The sequence below is a fragment of the Bactrocera latifrons genome, unplaced genomic scaffold, assembly GCF_001853355.1.
Source record: "Bactrocera latifrons isolate USDA-ARS-PBARC rearing strain unplaced genomic scaffold, ASM185335v1 scaffold_40, whole genome shotgun sequence".
NCBI classification, from domain to species: Eukaryota; Metazoa; Arthropoda; class Insecta; order Diptera; family Tephritidae; genus Bactrocera; species Bactrocera latifrons.
This window is the reverse complement of record NW_017537046.1, coordinates 1,811,509-1,834,172: the sequence shown is the minus strand read 5'-3', so window position 1 is coordinate 1,834,172 and position 22,664 is coordinate 1,811,509. Positions and strand designations below refer to the sequence as shown.

The following is a 22,664-nucleotide window of genomic DNA, read 5'->3' as shown; positions in this document are numbered from 1 at the left end:
AAAATTGTAAAAAAATATTTTGAAAATGCCAATAAAAATCCTTTATAAAAAAAATAAATATTTTGAACAACATTAATTGATTTTTTTTCACTGGTGAAAACGAACGCACCGTTAGACTATAATCGAAAAAAAATCGCCAACAAACAGCAATCAGCAGCACTTTATATGATAACAATTGTTATAAAATGTTAAAAATAGAAAATTTTAACAAAATAATATTTAGATTATAACTTTACACCGTTAAAACAAATATAAAAACAATTTTCTAAAAACCATACTTAAACAAAATACAACTAATTGATTAGGCATAAATTTAAAAAATAAAAACAGAATGTATTTATTTTTTTTTTTGTATAATTTGTATGCTTTAAGTTTTTAAGTCGCTTATAAATGTATTATTCGTAAAAAATAATGTCTACGCTAAATTCTCTTACAAATAAATATATGCTTATTATGTAATACACTAAATATTTTATTTACATAAAGTGCGTTTTGTAAGCTTATGCAAACTACTCTCTTCTAAGACATTTACAAACGGAAGTATAAAAAAATATAATTTATATATATACTACACATACATATGTATGTATGTATATGCGCTGCCATCTTTGATTTATAATTAATTTTAACAAAAAATACTAATTACTAGATGCTGAATTATGTATGACTGCTGCGTAGTATGCGCTGTTTTTGTTCTTATTGTTGTTGTTTACTTGTTGTCCACGAGACTTAACAAATTAAACACTTAACTCATATATTGCAGACTTTTCATTTGCCACAAACATTGCCTAATTCTTAGTAGGAGATCATTGAGCAGCGCTGGCGCTTGTCACGGCGAGTAACTTCAGCGAGTTAAACGTTCAATGGTTTATCCAAATGCGCGCGTTTCAGCGGCTTACGTGGATGCTTACGACGTTGCTGCATTTGCTTACGGGAAATTGTAAGCGCGCTCTGCTGTTGTGAGCTGCGCACCGTTTCCACTAAAGTCGCCAATTCGGTGGTGTCATCGCCATCAACTGAAGAAAAGTGAAAAGAAAATAATTATAATTTTGATAAAACAGGTCAGGTCATATAGCGACAGAGATATTCATAAATGCTACAACGTAGCTAGACATGTTGAAACCTACTATTTTCATCATCTTCATCGCCATCATCGGAGGCCTCCTCATCATCATCGTCATCTTCATCGCTGGCGTCGTCGAACAGATTTGGCGAATATGGCATTTTGTAAGCGGTCATGAGTAGGCTCTCAACCTTTATCTTCTCCGCGGGACGCATACGTTTAATGTTAACTGTTTTCGTGTAAGGTCCGTCGCAAGCCGGCACCCACTCGTCGGAAATGCTACAATTGGATGTCGAAATATGTTAATATCAAATTTTATTTCAAACTATTTACGTTGTGGCTACTCACATTTCACGCGGTGACCAACGAATAAAGCTCTCGTAACTGCCTTGCTGTGTTTTGCGGCGCATCATGCACTGACCCTGAAATGTTATTGTGTTGGAGCTCGTTGAAAGCACGCTTATTTGTCGCAGACGATGTTGAAGACCCTCCATTATGCCGGAGTCAAAGAAGTCGAACATGCGCGCTGCAAAAGAGGAATGACATCATTAATAAACCGTTAAGGAATGAAGAACCGTTATTCAGTGGTGCATCGTTATAGTGTATATAGTATCAAAATCGATTCCGGTAATTACCTGAAAATGGTTGACGTCGATAGCGCAGCTTTTTGCCATTCTTACGCAGCTGCTTGGGCACTGGCGGATCCGAAGTACGCTTATTGGAGCTCTCCTTATTTTCGGTGGCCGTAAAATGATTGTTTACGTGTTTTTGAAGAGCCAGCTGAAAATGAAAGAAATAATCATTTTTTAGTAAAATAATGCATAGAAAGAAGCTTAGGTGGCAAGATGCAGGTTGTTGGACATGGAAGTCACCTAATGATAGGCCTAAGAAACATGCTTTTTTACGAGGTCGGGACATGGGAGAAGAGTGTTATATGAGTCGTTCCCACGACAGATGGGGTTTTCGTAACCGGAACGAACCAGTATTTTTAGCCGTCCAAGGTCTGTCGGCCGACCGATTGCCAACAACGTTTCTTTGTCTTTTTACCATGAGCTTCCAGGTTAGCGACTTAGGGATTTTGTTGCGATTTGAGAACTTTGCTGCGCTTTTGTACGCGGTCATATGGGGAGCGAAGGAGCATAGACTGTCGAATGTTACACCTAAAATTGATCCTTACCTGTGAACCGAAACGCAAGCCGCAACCTTCGACAATACACTTGAATTGCTTCGAGCCGCCATGTGATAGCACGTGTCGTTCCAACCAGCGACGCGAGCACGATTCCTTATTGTACACCTTGCAACCGACCCAGAGGCAAGAAAACGGTCCTGTTTGCGTATTTACGTGCAGCGTCTGCATATGATCCAACAATTTGGAGCAGCTATCATGCTTCTTATTGCATTTATTCCAGTAGCAGACGCCGTCGTGGCGTTTAGCACCTTTAGGACCATACCGAAAACCACCAGTCTCTGCTGGGAAGCGTATAGTTTTCGGCTGCGAGAGTATGGGCGAGATGGCGCACTTGGGCAGTGCTTCACTTGCGCACTCCGCGAGCTTGGTGTCGATGAGCGTCAGTGTTGAGTTGAAGCAATTGCTGCTGCTGCTCGATTGTGGCTCGCCGCTAACACTGCTGTTGCTGCTGCTGCTTGTGCAGCTATTCGAATTGCTGTTATCGCTGATATTCGGCAAACTCGGTGCTGAGGGTACGGCACTATTGGAGGTAGAATTGGTGTTTAAATCAACACTGTTAGCTGGTGATGATGATGAGATTGGCGTTGCTGCATTGCTGCTATTGGAATTTAGGTCAGCAATGGTGTGGCTAATGTGGCTGCCGCTTTCTGCGCTGCCAGCACTAATCGTAGAGAGTGGCGTGGGTGGCGGTGAATTGGAGTCGATTGAATTGATAATGTTGGCGATAATTTCAGCTTTACTGCTGTTGTTGGAACTAAAATTAAAATGTTTTACAAATATTATTCAATGACTGACCTAAATTGTTTGAAGACAACTTACATTGTGCTCACGATGGATTCGCTGCTTTCACTAGCCGTCAAACTGCCACCTATGCCGGACTCGGGTGTGGGCAAGTCACGCTTTTCGCTGCTCTCCTCGTCCGCGCTGGCATCTTTCTCGACGTCCTCGAGGCCGGACGTTAGTGACTTCGCGTGTGTGGTCGAGCCATCAGCCGAATTCGACATTTCCGAAGCGAGATTAGATGATATGCATGACGATGTAACCATCTCGCTGAGCATATCCCTGCCGGTAGCGGCCGTGACACACGAAGCGGAGGATTCCGAGCTTAGGGAAGCTGAATTGGATTCGCATGGCTGTGTTGGCGGCAATGGCGGCGGGGAATTACGCGGTGATGCGCCCACCGATGATGACGGTACCGGCGAGGGTGCGGATGAGCATGAGGCGGACAGGGAAGAGAGCGACGGTGGGGTAGATGCTTCTAGTGAAAGATCAGCAGCCGAGGAGACCGAATTCGAGTGTGAGCTGAAGGAATACGATGAGTAATCATTCGCATGCGTGATACTATTGCCAATGCCGGTCGAAATACTATTGACGGTTGACGGATACATTTTGGTAGTGTCCTCCATTAGTTCGACCTTAATATCTGCCGATAGCATTTGGCTATGTGTGGACGCATTGAAACTCTCCAATTTGATACCACTATCCGAAGTGTTGGCTGAGGGAGCATTGGCCACTTCGTCCAGCGGCTCCTCTTTGATCTTGGAGCAAAAACCATCGCTGGAGACGGTATGCGTGGAGGAGCAGAGCGAGGGCGATGATGCAGATGAATATGATGACAGCGATGAGTTGTAGAATGATGGCAGTAGCGCTGCGCACTTATTGAATGTATTGTTGTGACATTTGTTGTTATTGGTGTTACTAATGGTAGTTGGTGCTGATATAGTGATGGCGCCATTCGAATTCTTTACTAAATCGAAGAGATCTGGAGTAGATGTTGTGGTTGTTGTCGCTGTGACGGCAGCGCTCGCAACGATCGCCTTCGCTGCAGTTGCCGTTATCGCGGTGGATGACACAGCTGTTGTTGTTATTGATGCGGCGACCGGCGTTAGTTTGGGCGCAAGTGGCGGCAAAGCAGTTATTTTCATGGCACTCGGCACAGCCGCTGCACTAGGTGCGGCAGTGGTGGTTGTTGTGATTGTCGCAGGTGCGGGTGCAATGCTGATGAGCGCGGGCGTAGGCAGTCCACTGGTCGGTAGCAGTTGCTTCGCCACTGGAGCGGCACGGCTGTTGGGTGCGGAGGCCACGCTGCTAATACCACTACTGTTATTGCTGCTGAGCGCGGGCACTAGTGGCGGCGGCGTGGTGGGTGTGGCAATGATTTTGCAGCCAGTGGAGATTTTCGCTTTGGCGCTCGTCAGCGCGGGTTTGCTCGGTGCTGGCGCTACGGGCACGGGCGCTGGCGCTACCTTCGGCATGCGCTTTTGATATGGCTTCGCCAGTGCGGCCGGTTTACTCGACGTAGCATTAGCATTGGAGGTCGCGCTGATGGCAGTGGCCGGTGCTATTGCAGTCGCGCGTGCTTTGCCGTGTGAAATGGTGACTAATGGTGGCGGTTGCGAATTGAGCGCGGCAAACTGTTGCGGTTGCGTGGAGGCAGTGGTCGCTTTTACGATGGCCAGTTTGGCAGTGTTGGCGTTATTTGCAGGAGTCGCGTTTGAAGACGCATTTATTGGCAGTGGCGTTAGAGTGGCAGCGGCAGTTGCAGTTTGCGGCGAAGTCGAATTGACAGCAGATAACGGAGGTGGCTGGCTTGTTGTTATGAATTGTGGTTGCTGCTGCTGTTGTTGTTGCAGAAACGCAAGCAATTGTTGCTGCTGCTGCTGGAAGTCAGTATGCTGGTCGTGGGAGGTGTGAGGCTGCTGCTGCTGTTGTTGTTGCAGAAACGCAAGCAATTGTTGCTGCTGCTGCTGGAAGTCAGTATGCTGGTCGTGGGAGGTGTGAGGCTGCTGCTGCTGTTGTTGTTGCTGCTGCGCTGCACCAGCGAAAATGGAACTTAGCGCAGGCAAGGCGCTTGGTTGTATTGGCTGCAGAGCCGGCAGCTGCTGTGGATGGGGCTGCTGCATTTGCATTTGTTTTTGCTGTTGCTGCTGATTGTTATTGACAGCCAAAGCGGCGGCTGCTTGTGCCAGCATAGCCGGCAGTGAAGCGGCGTTCAATAGTAGGCCTGCTGGAGTGGCCATGAATACCGGCTGTGCAGCGGCGGCGCCCAAGCGTTGCAACTGTTGAAACTGCTGCTGTTGTTGTTGCTGCTGATTTGCCGCAATAGCAGCGGCAATTTGCTGCTGGAAGATCTCTTGGAAACTAGTATTGGTAGCTTGGGCAGTGGCTGACGCTGCTGCTGCTGCAGCTACTGCAGCCGCTTTCTGTTGTTGTTGCAATTGCAGTTGTTGCTGTTGTTGAAGCTGTTGCTGTTGCTTAATGAGTATTTCTTGCAGGTCTGCGGCAGTCATCAGGTTGAATGGATTTGCAGTTGCGGCGGCACTGGCGGCAGCTACGGCGGACGTTGCCGTCGTGGTAGTCGCGGTTGTGAATTGCTGCAGTTTGAAGACGGTGCCATTGAGGAAATATTGCGCGGCTGCAGCTTGAGCTGCCTGCGCAGATGTAGCTGCGGCTGCGGCGGACGCTGAAGGGTTGGCGTTTTTAGTGGCCGTGGCAACGTTGTTCAACTGCATGATATTGGCACCATTGGTGGCGGCCAACAACTGCGGCAGTTGCACTAAATTCGGTAGTTGAACTGCGGGCAGTTGATAAAGCGTTTGTCCGGTGGCGGGTGCGGCGGTTGTGGTGGTCGCAGTGGCTGTTGCGACCGGTGTTAATTTCGGTGGTGTTACAGTTTGTTTCAGTTGCGTGGACGCCGTCGGTGTTGGTGCCGTTGTAGTTTGTGTAGGTAAACGTATCGCAGTAAGAAGGACTGCTGGCGGGTTGGCACTCACTTGCGTTGCAGTTTGGGACTGTTGTGTGCTTGTCGCTGCGCTTGTTTGCTTGGCTGCAGCGGCTTCGGCTTTCGCTGCCGCCTGCTGTTGCTGCTGCTGCATTTGTTGTTGCTTCATTTCGGGCGTCCTCGGCGCTATAGCGACATGTTTCTTAGCTGGAGATTTGCCAGTTGCACCAGTGTAGTTGCCCGAAGCGGAAGGGGTTTTCCGTAAATTCGGTGCGACCTGCGCTATTTTGGTCGGTTTGCTGCGTTCGATTTTCTTCAAAGCAGGCACAGGCATAGAGGACATGGCAGTAGCGGAAGTCAGTGCAACGACGCCACCTGATCCGGACGCTGGTGTAACATATGTGGAAGCGGCTGGAGCGATGGAGGTCGGCGTAGGTGGTGCTGCAGCTATTATATTACTATTTATGGATGATGATGATGATGATGCAACTAGCGTTGGCTTTGAAACAGTAATGTTACTGTTGTTGCTACTTCCGCTGCCGTTATTATGGCTATTTTCCTTTAACTGTTCTAAAATGTTGAAATATTTATTTAGTGATGCTGTGGTGGCCGGCGCACTCATCGTAAGCGAAGTTGTGTTGAGACCCGAGCTTGATGAACTGCATGTGGCAATCAGTACAGATTCCATATTGCGCTTTGTTAAGTTACTTTGATGAATTTGCGACTTCATTTGAGACTTGAAGTAACCAGTGATTTTTGTTTGCGACTCCTCCAATGCCGCCGCTTTCAGTCTTTTTGCAGCGCTGGCTGCAGATACGTTGCCAGTTGACGCTGCTGTTGCACCATTTGTTGTACTATCTGCACTTGTGTTTCGTGCCTTTTTACCTGAGCTATTGTCTGCAGTGTTCGCACTAACGGCACCGCGTTTCTTGCTGTTTTGTATGGATGTAGATGTGCTTGTGGTGTGTGCAGTACTACTACTTGCCGGTACGTTCCACGGCCATTGAAGAGTAGGGAGTCCATGGCGGACAGTGGCAGTGTTATTGTTCTTTTGTTGTTGTTGCTGAATTTGTTTTAATTTGGCAGTGTTGTTGCTGTTATTGCTATTTGTTCCTGTGACAGTTTGTGTGTAACCGCTAGCGCCGCTGGTCGATCCATTCGCACTATTACTGGTAGCCTGTCCGCTGTTGGTACTATTATTCGCCACAGCAAGTATTGTAGTCTGTGGCGGCATGATTGTATGATTTTCAACGCTGCTTTTATTGGCCTTGGCGGGCGAGTTGCTTTGCTGTTCGTCACCTATTATTGAGTTTTGACTAAATGGCGACCCCGGCTCCGAAGCATCTTCGCTGCAACCAGTACTAGAGTCCGTGCTGCTAAGTGATATCACGACACCACTGTAACGAAAACAAACAATAAAATAATATAAAACAATATATCATAAAAATGTATGGTACTAATATATTGGTTGGCTACGCCCGTTCACTGCACTGCACTTATACACACCTATCACTCATGGTGGTCACAAACCCATGCAACTATCAAGACATGCTTCCTATTGCATTTGTTTCTATTTGATTTTTAATTAGTTTTCATTAACAATTTCTTTTTGTTTTGTTAAACGAATGCGCTTTTATACAAATTTAGTTTTTTACTTTTTTATTGCTTTTCCCCAAGCCATTTACCCGCGAGTGTTTACAAACAGCTGATTGAGAGTTTGCGCGCAACAACTGCAGATGGCGCACACACATAAACTACCCACAGATGCCGCGCAAGATTTTTTTTATCGGAAATCGATAATGCTACAGATACAAAAGTATTTCTATATGAATTTAATGTTTATGCTGAAAACATGTACTAATTATTAAGAACATGGAGGCTGTTTTACCTATTAGACATTTAGGTAATGGAAGTTAAAAGTCTTTTTTATCTGAAGCAGCTTGTAAAGCCAAAACCTCAAGACCTTTCCAGTGGTTTATACACATCATTTTCATAACAGTAGTACGAAATTGATGAATGAACCCATGGAATTCATATATGTACATATGTCTGAAGCCGCATCGAAATTGTACAATGCATTTTATCTCCGAGGTGTTAAAGACCAAATGGAGCAAATTTAATAATTTTTATGAGCTTGTTTAAAATCTTTTAGGATATATAGTTAAAGAAATTGCTTCATACTCTCGCCAACAAGAGTTGGGAAGGCAAAATCGGCTACACACACACGTACATACATAAATGTGCACATTTTTAACACTTGTGGAAAGAGAGATTCCTAAACTTGGCGTAAATTGAGCGCAAACAATGCAGTGCAGGCGAGTGAGAGCAAATGTAGCCGTGCGATAATAGGGACGTTAACAGTGACGTCGACAGCGTGGTAAGCAGCGCAATGTTAAAGTAAGAACTTCTGTTTATGCTCATGTGAATTGAGCTTGTGAAAGGATGAAAATAAAACGGGAATTCGATGTGAATGAAAGAGGAGAAAATAAATATGATATATGTACATATATGCATATGTATGTAAATACGTCATGTGTGGGCATATCTCTGTATGTAAATAAACGTATGCAATAGCTGGCATATTAACATAGGAAAGTCCTTTTGAGAATGATAAACAGGCAGGCGCTTTAAATTGATGTTATATCATCCTCCTTATTGTGTTTCGTAGTAATTGTAACAGTAGTTGAAGCGGTTTTTATGTTAGCGATGCACGAACAGCACAAACTGCAACAACAATGGCGATAAGAAAAATAAGAAAGAATGTTAAGTGTAGCCGCTTATTGCTTACGGTCGATAAACGCCGACCTGAGAGTTGTCGACGACGACAAACCGTCGAGCGGACACACGACAATGTGGAACGAAGCAAGCAAGCGTCTAGCGAATGGCAACATTCGACATCGATAAATGTTGGGGATGGTGACGGTGGACGCTTGAGCCCATGTGCATGGCATTTGCTTAATACATATGTTTGCATGAGTGTATGTGCGCAGAACTGAGTTGGAAAGGGAAACGAAAAATAGTACGATAAAAATAAAACTAGATGTATGTATGTAAGTATGTATATGTAGGCTTGTACACTCGTACATCAAGAAAGTATGGTGTGAAAAAATGAGTAAAAAAATTATGGGCACAAACACACAGACGAAGTTACTGGGAGTGAAGAAGCAGCGCTTCTGTGCATGCAGCGAATTGTAGCAACAAACAAAACACAACAGCTTTAATCATGCCAACTGAAGAAGTGGAATTAGAATCCCGTGCTTGTAGTCAGTGTTGTTGTTGTATTATACAGCAAACCATCACTAGCATATACAAATGTAAGCATAAAAAAAAGCCGCAAGTAGCAACTTCTAATGCGGGGCAAAATGTTTAGCCGACAAAGGCCACGGCGTTTGAGTTGCGGTCGTTTGGCTGACAGGTATTTAAATTCAAGCTTCACAAATTAAATTGAAGCGCATAGTGCATAGCCCAGGTCGCGTTGATTGGAACGCCGTTGGCCAGCGGAATTCCATAGTATGACACATACATTCGCATATATAAAACATATGCTCAGTTGTATAATATAATGCTTAACAGCAATTGCTCTTGGCTATGCACAACAACAACAACAAATTTCTAAAACACTGTTAATGTTGTCTAAACTGTTGTTGTACGATAGACACACACACCTACGTTATTATTGTTGTTTTTATTGTATTTTGAAACGTTTATCCCCTCGCTGCGTTCTTCTAGCTCGAATATGTCAATATGCATATACACATCCACTGATAGGCGCATTCACACAAACATACATACATATGTACATACAAATTTACCTATCTAACTGCATACATATCTATTAATACGTTGACTTGTGTGTCTGTTGTCTTCCCAATTTTTTCCTGCCGGCTTCAGCATTTTTGTGCTTTTTTTTTCTTTTTAATTTCATCTATGATTTTCTAGAGCGTTAGGTCGATTCTATAGATTTACACACACACACATACACGCATACACTTGTTTGTTTGTGTGCATCCTTTTGGTTAAATGCACATTTTCATCTCTGCTGATTTCCATTGTTCTTCCTATAATCTCTGTCAAGCCTCGAAGAGGAGGGTGCATACTTCGATGTGTGCGAGAGCGTACACAGTGGAGGTGTTGTAATGAATAGTAGGGTACTGTGTCCTAGAATTGCGAGGGTGCCCTAACACTTCCTCTATTGTTTTTCATTCATTCTTTTGTTATAGCCACATTACAAGAATCTTTAATCAGTATGCCATTTAAAGTAATGTTTTCTCTCTTTCTTAAACAATTTCGGGTTTTCATAAACCTTACATTAGGTATTTAAAAAGCGAAAATGGCACCTCTTGGGAGTTTCCCATTTCTTCCTGTTACTGATGCCATGATTGAAGAAGTGTAAAAAAAAACAGTGCTTGAAAATCTTCATGTTGGCGTCTGAGTGTTAGAGGATCTAAATATAGGTCTCGTATTAGAGACCACAAGACGCCATCACATTCTAGAATAATTAAAAAATCAGTCGTAACAGGCAACGAGAGTCAAGAAGCTAGCAAAAGTCAAAAAATTAAATTTGTAATAAAAAATAAAAAAATCCAGAAAGTTAAAACAAATTCTAAACTTCGTGTGCGGAATCATTGCGAATGTTGAAAAAGGCTTACGGTGACTTAGTTTTCTCAAAAACCAAACCTACGCGTGCTACAAAGCCTTCAAACGCGGTAAAGGGATCGTTGAACACATGACTCGTCCTCGACCGTGACTCCACCTTCGACACCTGCAACTGATGGAAATATTACAAAAAAAGTGAGAGATATGGTTCTCGAATAACGTTAAGCAATGGTTAGAAAGATGGTAAAAGAGGGAGGCATCTCTCGCGAGTTCGTTCGAATGATTTTGGTGGATATTTTGGATATGAAACGCGTTCTCGCTCGACTTGTTCCGATAAAGGGTTTATGACTTTGGCATGCAAACAAGCCCACAATCATTGGAATGGAACCTTTTTGAAGTCGTTCGAAGAGAAAAAACATCCCAAAAAGTGCTTATAAAAAATTGATCGAGGACTAGAAAAATCGTTGGCATAAGCCGAGCCGGTCTCAGAGTAGAATTTTCGGGCGGGGAACAATATATGTAGTTTTGTACTTGCAACTTAAAGTCCTTTTCTTAGCGGAGTTCTCCGTATACGAAATTACTTTTAAGACAACAAAAATATTTATTTATGAATAATTAAATATTTTGCGTTTTATTTACAATCTTCGGATACTTTTTTTGCCACAATTTACATAAAACTATTAATTTGTTTCATAAATATATGCTTTTATGCGTATGAATAATATGTATAACTGTATTTTAGGACTATTTTGTGTGTATTTTACCTGTTCGACTTTTATCGCGCTGCTTTAGCTCCTTTTTGTAGTAGATTAAATCTCAAAGGATTTTCAAATTTCCGTTATTTTTTTTTTTTTTTTGCATTTATTTTCCTTACAACTTAACACTTTTAAATTCGTTTTTGTATCTTTTCCCTTTCGTTTGCTTTTTGTGCGTTTATTTTCCTCTTTTTAATTGGCAGTCAGTGAGTCTTTTTCCCTTTATTAATAACTTTTGCGCCGAAAAACACTAAAATTTTACAGAAAATTAATGAAAATTTTGTGCGTGTATTTTGCACGAAAAAAACACGCTTAAATGTTTTCCCGATATTTAAAATATTTAAAAAAATTTAAAGCACTTTAAACGCGTTGAAATACATTTTATTAAACACAATTAAATATTGCTGGTTGTTGTCGCGTGCACTGCGTGGGAAGCGTTTGTTTTTTGTTTTTTTCGTTTAACGTATGAACCACTTTATTGTTGCTGTTGTGGTTATTAGCTATGCAGCCGAAGTTGTTAATACAGTTACGCTTTGAATTTTTTAATAACTGTGCTACATTATACTTGAATTTTATGGCGGCGTTCGGCTTCAGCATAAAATTGCGTTAATATGCATTTTCTCACATTGTCACGCCATTTGCGCACCACAAACACTTCATACATATGCATATGTACATACCAACACTAACATTTCTAACGTTTGAATTATTTATTTGTAATTGTTGCATTATCTTTTTTCTACGCATAAATATATAAACATTGCATTAATTTGAAATGTTTTGTAATTTATTGCTTTGCTGCGCTTTATTACTTATTATTAGCATTTAAATTTGCTGCTGCCTTTACGGTTGTTGTTGGTAGCAGCGTGTTGCACACATGGAATCAAGATGCATAAATTATGCAACCGGCGCATGCACTTACAAGCCGGCAAACACACACACACACACACACACACACATGCATACATACAAACGCGTTTATGTGGCGAAGTACGAAAGCTATTTGTAGTCGCTGCAGTAAAACACAAACAACAAAGCCCGACGATTGGCCGACGGAAGCGGAAGTCGTTAAGTTCTTTTGCACTCGGCTTTTATTAACATATTTATTGGATTTTTGTTGGCTCTTAATTTTTTTATGATTTTTTAAATTTGAATTTTAGTGTCGCGTATTTATTATAGTGACGAACACGGCCACCCCGAAAATCTTTTTTTTATATTTTGGTGCAATTATTATGCATTAATAATGCGACAGTAAAACTTTAATTTTGCGCTTTTTATTAATTTATTTGTAAGTTTGCAAGCACTTGTAATATTAATGTTTAATAAGCGAAAAATAAAAATTCACAAATTGCTTTAGACAGCCGTTTAAAAGAACAAGAAAAAAACGTTAATTTTGACGGTAAAGGGCTACAATACCCTTCAAATGCACATTTTTATGATATTAAAAAAGGTATAATAGAAGCTTTAACCTGATTTTGATTAATTTTTATAGCATAAAAGGGCATAAAAGGAGCTTTAGCTAGATTCTGATCCATAAGTTTGTATGACAGCTATATGCTATAGTAGTCGGATCTGAGCAAGTTTTTCAGAAACTGTTGCGTTATCTTGGATAATAATCCATGCCAAATCTCTTGAAGATATCTTGACAAATAAAAAGTTTTCCATACAAGGACTTGAGTTTGATCGAGAGGTGTGTATGACAGCTATATGCAACAGTGTTGCGATCTGAAGCATTTCAACAGAGATTACATTATTCTTTTAGGCAATAACACACGCCGAATTTTTTGAAGAAATCTCAACAAATAAAAAAGTTTTTCAAACAAGAACTTGATTTTGTGCGGTCAGTTTGTATGGCATCTGTACGCTATAGTTGTCCGTTATGGCCGATTTCGACAAATGAGTAGCATCTTGAGGAGTAAAAGATGTTAGCCAAATTTCACTTTGAAAAAACTGAGGGACTAGTTTGCGTATATACAGAGAGGCCGTCGGAATTAAAATAAATATATATTTAAAATAAAATAAATATTAATTATTCGCAGCTTCGCTGCCGTGCACAAGATTTTTTCAATCACTTTTCGTTACATTTTTTGCAATGAGTGCTTAAAAAAATATTATAGCATACTTCAAGGCGCTTTAAAGCACGCGCCTTAAACTGAGCGCATTTAAACGATGTATATTATACCGTTCATTTTGTAGTAAGCGCACTCAAGGTATTTGAAAAATTACAAGCAAATGCATGCGCACACATACATATGTATGTACATACACAGTATGTACATGCAAAGGTTGGTGTCTCGAGCTACAGTGACAACTAACTTCCTGCATTTGTTTGTTAATTTACTTTAACACTGTTGCTGTTAAGTTGTATTAATTAAGCACACACCGTGCGACATTTGCCATGCAAGTTCATAAGTCTAGACATACGTACATATATGCATATGTCTACATAAAAACATACAAACGCTTCAGTGTTCCCATGCAAGCACATGTGCTGGCCGCCGTGCGCTGTGCCACAAAAATAATTTCACTAATAATAATAATCAAAATGCAGCAACAACAACAACAACGACAACACTAACAATGATAATACTAATAACAACAACAATAACACAGCCGTCACACTAACCACAGCAGCGTCACACTAATAATAATGAAGAATAACAAATCAAATGTGTCTGCGCTGTTGTCTCGGCCTGGGCCGCTAAGTTCCGCGCCGTTGTTGCCACTACCACATCACCGCGCTACCATCGACCGCCCGCTTCCGCCAATGACTTTATAGCCGAGCGCGCGAATGTGTTTGGTCGCGACCGTCGGCCCGACCGAACTGCTTGGGGCATTCGTGTGCGAAGCGAGTAAGCAGCCGAGCGTGGCGCGGCAAGGCAACAGGGTTCGTCGTCACCGTCGTCTCCGTTGTCGGCATTCGTGCCGTCGTCGTCGAGTGCATTGAACGCTTAACAAAATAGAAACCGCGCACCGCAAACCACCTCACCAACGCCCTGCCACTACCGCACACACACTCTCATGCCTACTAACCAACTGAGAATGGTGGTGGCGATGGTGCGCCGCGCTGCGCTGCACATTGCTGCACGAGGGCTTTCTGCCACAACTTCTGTTATTACTGTTCTACTCTGCGCTGCTCTCAGCACTACTTCCCCTGTGCTCAACTAAATACACAAACAAATATACATATGTACATATATGATTACATATTCACAAGCTAATATGTGTAGTGGTTTGTGTAGGTAGTTCCACTGCTTTTTTTGTTGTTGTTGTTATACACTATTTTTATTTTATGAGTTTTTCTTCTTTCTTTTTTTTCTGTTGTTCGTTTACACTTTTCTTGTTCTTGTCGCTCAGCGCTGCAGTTTTTTCATTTCTATATTTTTTGTATTAGTAATTTTATATTTATTTTTATTATTTAGTTAGTCAACAGCGACTGCAAGGGCTTTTGACCTCTTCCTTCTTCACTCCATTGCCTAGCGCATTTTTATAGCTTTTTATTGTTATTGTTTTTTGCTTTTTGACGTTTTTAAGCAGTGACTTTTTCTAGGCGCTTTCAAAAGCACACATACAACCATACATACATACATATGTGCATGTGTGTGCAGCCATGAAATTTTATACAGCAACTCCAGATTTTATGCGTTTACATGCATATGTAAACGTATTTTCATATTACAACAACAATAATCATTAAAATCAGATTTGTAAATTAATTCACATCTGTTTATGCAGAAATACACAACCGTTATGCACTTGAAGCATGTTTCGACTACTAAGTGTGTGGTGGGGTTTAAATTAAGAAATTATTATTTTATGAGTCTTGGCCATAAAATGGGTCTCTAGTGAGTAGTTTTTAAAGTCGCTAACAGAGTCGGAAATCAAGCACACATTTCTACAATAAAAAGGGTTAAAACTTGCAATTGTTGTTGATATTTTTACTAATACTCAAAACTTCACTTGCTTCTTAAAGGCAAAACTAATTCTGTTTTCATGAAAATAAATTTGGAAAATTGGAAAATTTAATTAGTCTTTTTATTTTTTTTTTAAAGATCCTAATTGCTTTAGGAAAATGTTTAGTTGGGATCACATTTGTCAAAAAAAGAGTTGAAATTTGGTTAGAAATACGAAAAGATTTTTTCGACTGCCCAATATATGGTTTCATTTAACCCGTCGGCAATAAGAGAGTGCCATATGTCTCATATATGTATGCATGTATCATCATTTATATGCCGGAAATTGTAGTTTATTCTGCATTTTATAAAGAAAAAGTTAATCGAAAATTCTCTAATATTCATCATATAATTAATTAATGAATAACAACTGAGCATTTTGCCACTAATGCAACTTCAGGCAATCTTAATATTATACTTTAAAAATTATATACAATTTAGCATTAAAAAATTTATATTCGCAATATTTAAAAATATTGAATTTAGAAGAAGTTGCACATTATTGACTGGTAATATAAACTAATAAATTAGTAAATAATAAAAAAAAATATTAGACATTTAGCGCTGTTGGTATGCTCAAAGAAATCTTATTTTGTGGGATAAAAACAGCTTAATACACACTTTTATGCCTTTCCTTTAAGATGCGATAGCGCGGCAAACAGCAAAAAAGTATTCGACAATGAAAATTACACGTCAAATGTTTCAGTATAGAATACGTGCAAAAATTCGGTAGTTTTCCTAAAACCCGAGTTCGCGTTCTAATAAGATTCTACAAATCATCGTTTGTTATTCTACTTATATTCCATATTCCAAAGGATTCGCAGATTTAAAGTTGATTTCATACACACCACACTTATTAAACACAATTTGCGTTAAATGTTTACAAAGTCACTTCATAAAGACTCCTCCAAGTCACTACAATTTAAGAATTTTTCAGCTTTTTATTCACTTTTTTGGGTTCGAGGTTTGGGTTTACTTCAAAATTTCACTTCAAAGTATATTGCATACATATATGATTATTGCATGTCATTTACGGTATTCATCTATATAATTCATATATTAATGGTAACTTTTGTTCATATTCAATCACTTTATTTATTTTTTGCCAACACTATTTTGTCAAAAATGGCTCAACTACTTATACCAGGTAGTGTTAACCACTTATACCAGATAATGTTGATCACTCATACCCGATTAATACCCAAAAACGAATATTTTTTCTAATTGGCTACAATGCAAAATGTCAAAAACCCGCTAATTTTGAGGCGCTCTCACAATGGCATAAGTTGGGTGTCCTTTTATTCCGGCACATACTTTTTGTTTTAGTCTTTATTTGCTTTACTCATGCTCTTTAGAATTTAGATATTTGCTTTTTACACTTGCCAATTTTTACAACAATTCACGCATTTGTCTTTAAACAGAATATGTTAGCCACAAAACTGATTTTTAATTCGCTGTCGCTTTTGCCTTTCCGTTCGCACACTTTTCGATAAAAGCAAATTTTTTTCATTGAGCTCCAATTTCTTGCTGTTCTTGCACTTTCAAGTGAAACGTATATGCCACTTAGTATAGTGGCTTCGCCGGGGTTAGCAGTGGAGAGTCGTCTAAATTGCGGGCGGGCGTGCGCGCCCCAAGTCACTACAATTTCAAAACCAAAAAAAAAAAATTAAAAACGTTAACACAATCAAACGTCAACCGACTTTCCGACCGACGCAGGCAGAAACCGAACGAACGAGCCCTAAAGGCGGCTGCCGCATTGCCCGCCTAGCAGGATGGTGGCTTGATCAGCGGCTGGATATGGATACATGGGCAGCAGGCCAAGGCAGCTAGTGCGGCCGTCAGGCAGAAAGGCGAGCGAAACGCCAAGTGCACGGCGCGTACTTTTATATATGTCGGTATGTATGAATGTGTGTACAACGCATCAACCGACAGTCAAACAAACAAACGTGCTCCAAAGCCAACACAAAGCAACATTTGTATGTACAATATATATATATATGTTTTTAAACACTTTCGTATAAAAAAATAATAATATATGGTAAAAAAAAAAAACGCACACACGCACACACACTAAAAACGAACACCAACCATTTATGCTTGCACTCTTCGGATGTGGTATGTCAGTTTGTTTGTATGTGTATCCAAAGCGTCAAACAACCAACATACAATGTTTTTCCGTAACAATTTCAATCCAGCGTCCGCACCGTTTTAGGGAAAATGTCTGACTGATTTATAGAATCCAGCCAAGTGACAGTGCAAGTCCCAAAAATTTCACTTCTTCTCATCCGCACACTCAAAATACTCGTTCACACACACACATGCATAGAAAAAGTCAGTAAAACAGCCAGCCGTGTGTTGCTTTGTTCTGTGCTGTGCCGCGTCGCGTCGTTGCCTTGCAGCGCAGCGCTGCCAAGAGTCAGCCTGTGCGCTGAGTGTCGAGTAGAGCCGCAAAGAGGCGCGTTCACGTTCGCGTTGTGCTGCTGCTCTTGGCTGCCTGGCTGACTGTCTGCTTGACTTGCCTTGCCTTGCCATGCCTTGCCTTGCCCTTATTGCTGGTACGTGAGTGCGTGCGACTGCAGCAGCAGGCAGGCAGGCAAGCAAGTCATGGCGAGGCATATATCGTATGCCTATAAACGCGAGGGCCAAATATAAATATCTACAAACACATGCACGTGTGCTGGCTTGCAGCGCGAGTGTTCTGTGTGCTGTGTAGAGACACATTCAAACGGGAATCGACCATTCATCCAAGCAAGCAATCGTCTGTCCGACCGTATGTTTGTCCGTCCAACCGTATGGGAAACGGGATGATTTCCCAGTTTTTGTTAGTTTTTTCTTTCAAACAAACAAACGAACCAACTAATTTTCTCCTATTGTTCTGCCGCTGCTGTTGCTGCTGCTGGCACTGCTGTCGCTGCTAATGGGGTCGACGTAGCCGCTCTCATGCACTTGGCGACGTTGCCGAGAACCACCGTATTTGTTTGTTCTCGCTGCACATAATGAGCCAGCGTATTGAGCGACACCGCGAAGAAGGGCCACTGAGCATGCAGAGAGCACACATTGAAAGAGGGAGTAATAGAGAGTCGGCGCAAACTCCATACGTAATGCCCGTGTATACAAACAAATGTATGTTTGCATTGCATGCAACCGCAGCATACGGAGGCACCGATGAGGCAATGTGGAGCAGCAAACGGTGAGGTGCGGGCGGAGGTGCTCTTCCTAATATTCTATCCTCGAAATAGTGGCTCTTATCATATAAGGGCAGCTAAGACTACGCTGAGATCCCCGCAGATAATGCTATACATATATTTATATGTATGTGTGTGGGGAGCATGTGGGGGTGCAGAGGTCAGTGCAGTGTGAAACATATATTTTCCCACAGTGACTGTTACATAGCCATCAAGCTGGCATCCTTACTTTCGACTTCAGTTTTCAAAAACTTTTAAAGTTTTAAAGCAAGTCACATTCGTTACTCAAAGCCAAGCAAGTTGTATACAATCACTCACCGCTACTTAAAAGAACCTGCCCCATTTCAATGTTAGCGCAGCGACTGCAAGCATTATAAATACTCACATACAGACACACACAATCCTCGCTATGTTCAAAGTAAACATTATCACTTACGTATACAAAAACATATGTACATATCACACACTCCCATACACATGTAAGCATGTTTGTTCGCGAGTATTATAACCACACCAAAAATAAGTTGCCTACAATAACAACAGCAACACAACGCTCGTCAGCGCTCACTATCATCCTCAATAGGCACTACAGGCAGCATAGCCATCATCATTATTGCATTCGTTTTTATCATTAGCCTTTAAAGCGCTCTCATCTAACCAACTGCTACACAGCTGTTCCTGTGCCAGCCTGCTCAAACTCATATCAAATTCTCCGCTCTCTCACTCTCTACTCAGCACTTTATTTGGGTTTATTTATTTGAAATTTCTGTATGCACTTTTTAACTATTTTTTATCACCATTTCATTTTGTATACTTCGCTTTATGCTTTTATGTTTTGCTGCTTGTGTTCTCTCCATATACATTGGTTATAAATATGTATGAATTTTCGAACTCCAAAATATGTTTTTAAGTAAGTGTGTGTATGTATATACAAAAACAACTTTTTTTTGACTCGCTGGTCTCAGATTACGGTCACGTAGACACCTTGTGATGTTTTCAAAAGGGAAGAGAGAGCGCTTCTCATTTAGAAAAGTTGGTTTCTAATGAGTTTAGATTTTGAAAAATTTCCTTGAGGTTTCAAGAAATCAAGTGCGAGGAATAACTGTTTTGTAACTTTGAGTTAAATCTTGATTGATTGATTGATTGTTACCTCGGTTTTAGTATTTTTTACCTCGCTTAGTTATAGGCCAACTCGCATATAAGAAAATGGCAAAATTTTGGATTTATGTCCATAGTTCTGATTAGAGGCATGTCTTCAATGTCTTTTTTCTTTTCAAAGAAGCTTTCACAATTTCATTTCAATAAACGTCGATAAAATCATTTGGAACGAGAGCAAAAGTATTAGCAGTAAGATCGGACGCTCTTAGTTTGTTCTGAAAAGTAATATGTGGATCTGTCACGAGGAGTTTCAAAGAAGTTTGGAACAAACTCGGTCTAGCTTTTATGAATTTATAAGTCTAAACAAAGTCGGAAATATTACTTTGATTGAGAATTATGCGATTAGTCCCAAAAAACCAAGTTCAGGATATTGCGATCCGAAAGAAAATATGACCGTTTATTCCATCAAAATGCTGTGAAATATTTCTACAGAAAATATTCCAGTTTTTTGGCATCTTCATAAAAAAAAATGTAGGAAGTTGCAATGTAAATAAAGCACCCTTTTGTACCAGTGCCAGAAATTATAAAGGATGTTCCAACAAAAATCTTAACTCTTCATATGAAGCTTAGGTATTTCAGCAAAAAAAAAAAAAACCTAGTCTTAAAAATGCCTACAAATTTCCTGAAAGTATCTATCAAATTTCGTTGAAATTTTGTATGCGTCTATAGAGTCGTCGATAGAGCAAATAGAGGATTTCATGCTGTGCCGCTGTGCTCTTCGGATACCTTAAAAATATACTGCGCTCTCGCTGCACAACAATAATGGGATAATTTACGCGCATTCACTCGCGGTTCTCACTAAACAGTTGTACGGGCAAATATTTCTTAGTTGAGGGTTGCTCCTTGTTAATGAGACTCAGTAAATACTTTATTACAAAACGACATACATATGTACATGCAATGAACGAACCGCCACGAACGCTAACGAACAGCGGTTATCTAACCTCTAAAAGCAGGATGTGGGCAAGGATGGCAATGTGCATGTGATATAGATTCGGAAGTGTTACCTACAGATATTATAGAGCGCTAGGAGCTTGTGAAACTCAAAAATACATATGCATGTACATATATGTATACACATATATACTTTTAAATATGAATATATAAATATGTACATATATTGTCCTTATAGGTGGCTATATTTGTATGTTTCCGCTTTTGTGTTACTGTTGTTGGTGTCGCGCGATAAAAATTATATTTAGTATTCTGTTATTTTTATTATTGAATCGTCTTGTCGGCAGTGAAATGTTGTTGCTGCTGTCTTTATTGGCAACCAACTGCTGTTACCACAAAGTTTTTGCTATTGTTATTGTAAGTACTTTAGTTGTTGATGTTTTTAGCTTGTTTTGACAAAATGTAAACAATTATTTCATGGCTTCCGATTATGTAAAATGTAGCGAGCAGTCGAAGCAAGTCGAAAGCGGCTGTTAATCGTAGGCAGTTGGGAGCAGCTGCTAAGATGCTCGTGCTTAAAGAGTAATGAATTAGTGTGCGGTTGCGTATGCTTTGGAAGAATAATAATTTACTCAGTTTTTATATAAGTATGTATATAAATATGTATTTCTTGCCTTTGCAATTTTTAAATTTTTCTTAAGAATATTTTAGTTTGCGATTAAGTGTTGGTTAAAAGGAAAACTTTCTAAGGGGCTAAACTAATAATGCCACAAGTGTGCTCTGAAAAATAATAATAATAATTGCCACAGTCTGTCTGAGACCACTTTCCGAACTGCTGGCTTAACCCATTAGCCGCCTGCTATTATATGTACGTACATACATTCAGCAGTCAGAATATCAAATTTTGTGGCATTTAAATACATAAAATTATATAAATAACTATGCATGTATGTACATATGCATATCTGACGGTGTGTAGCCATACGTACTACACAAGCCAGCGGCATTTATCAAGCCAATGAAGCGGCAAGAGTGCATCAGCTTCGTGCTATCAACGATTACGCGATAACAACTGCTGTTATGTGGCTCGTGAGGCGCTGTCGTTTTTTGACACCGCGCCATTATAACGGTTTGTATGTGCACAAGCATGATTGGAGCACACTGCACATATAAGTCTATGCATATGTATGCGGGCGTTAAAGCTAGACTGCGACTGCCCTTTTGTGACTCCGCTGCCAGCGCAGTGCACTGCCGTTTGAGTGGCGGGCTGAGTGTGTGTGTGTGTGAATGCGTTGTGGATGCAATGTTTACATAGATTGTGTACATAGTTCCAGGCACTAGTTATTAGTCACAATCATTTTCACGTCTATTTCTCCAATCTTTTCATTTTATTTTGTGTTGATTTTGTTTGACTGCTGCCTGGTGGCCATATCAGTGCTCATTGCGCTTAGTTTGCTTGCCGGATTAGACGGTTTTATTCGTTTCATTTAGTGAGTTTGCTAACATTGCGCTAAGTCGGCACTATTTGTTTGATTTTTGTGAGATTTTTTGTTAACAAAAATTTACTTATTATTTAATAATACATATTTTCGAATTTTTTTAAATAGTTTAAAAATGTTTGTGAAAAACTCTGTTGGCGAAGAGTCTGAAATTCAGAATATATAATTTTTAATTTTTTCTTAGTGTTAAATTTGGAAATAATTTTTTGTTTCGTTTTTTTCGTATTTCGCTATTTTTTGCCTTTAAAAATAACATACTAAAATTTCAAAGCGATATCTCAAACAGTTTTTGAGTTACAACCATTTATAGGACAGCCGCTCAGTTCTATCAGACTCACCATATAGTATATTTTTAAAAAATCAATTATTTTTATTTTATTTTCTTAATGTAGATATGTATATTTACATAAGAATACACACAGAAAATTTCATATCGTTCCGGTGAATATTTTCGGAATCACACGCAAATTTGGTCAAAAATCGATTTTTTTAGAAACCGCCATTTTGTGAAAACATTTTATGCTTATTCCTTCGGTTAACTATTAGTTTTAACCATACTTTAACGAAATCTGTTTGGTTTTTTAGTTTCAAAGGATTTAGTTCGTAGATATAGTGGTCACCACAAAACGTCTTGTTTGAGAGGCGGTCCCC

General features: G+C 40.2%; 1 protein-coding gene across 1 annotated transcript in view; it reads right to left on the bottom strand.

Annotated features, from left to right (window-relative positions):
• Positions 1–371: 371 nt before the first annotated feature.
• LOC108972516 (zinc finger protein jing) overlaps positions 372–22,664 on the bottom strand; it is a gene marked incomplete at its 5' end in the record, with an annotated part of 280,089 nt that continues 257,796 nt past the window's right edge. The window contains 6 exon segments of the mRNA XM_018939140.1: positions 372–1,016; positions 1,128–1,342; positions 1,412–1,589; positions 1,699–1,843; positions 2,241–3,006; positions 3,072–7,370. Of these exon segments, the coding sequence (XP_018794685.1) occupies positions 853–1,016; positions 1,128–1,342; positions 1,412–1,589; positions 1,699–1,843; positions 2,241–3,006; positions 3,072–7,370 (5,767 nt within the window). The 3' untranslated portion in view covers positions 372–852.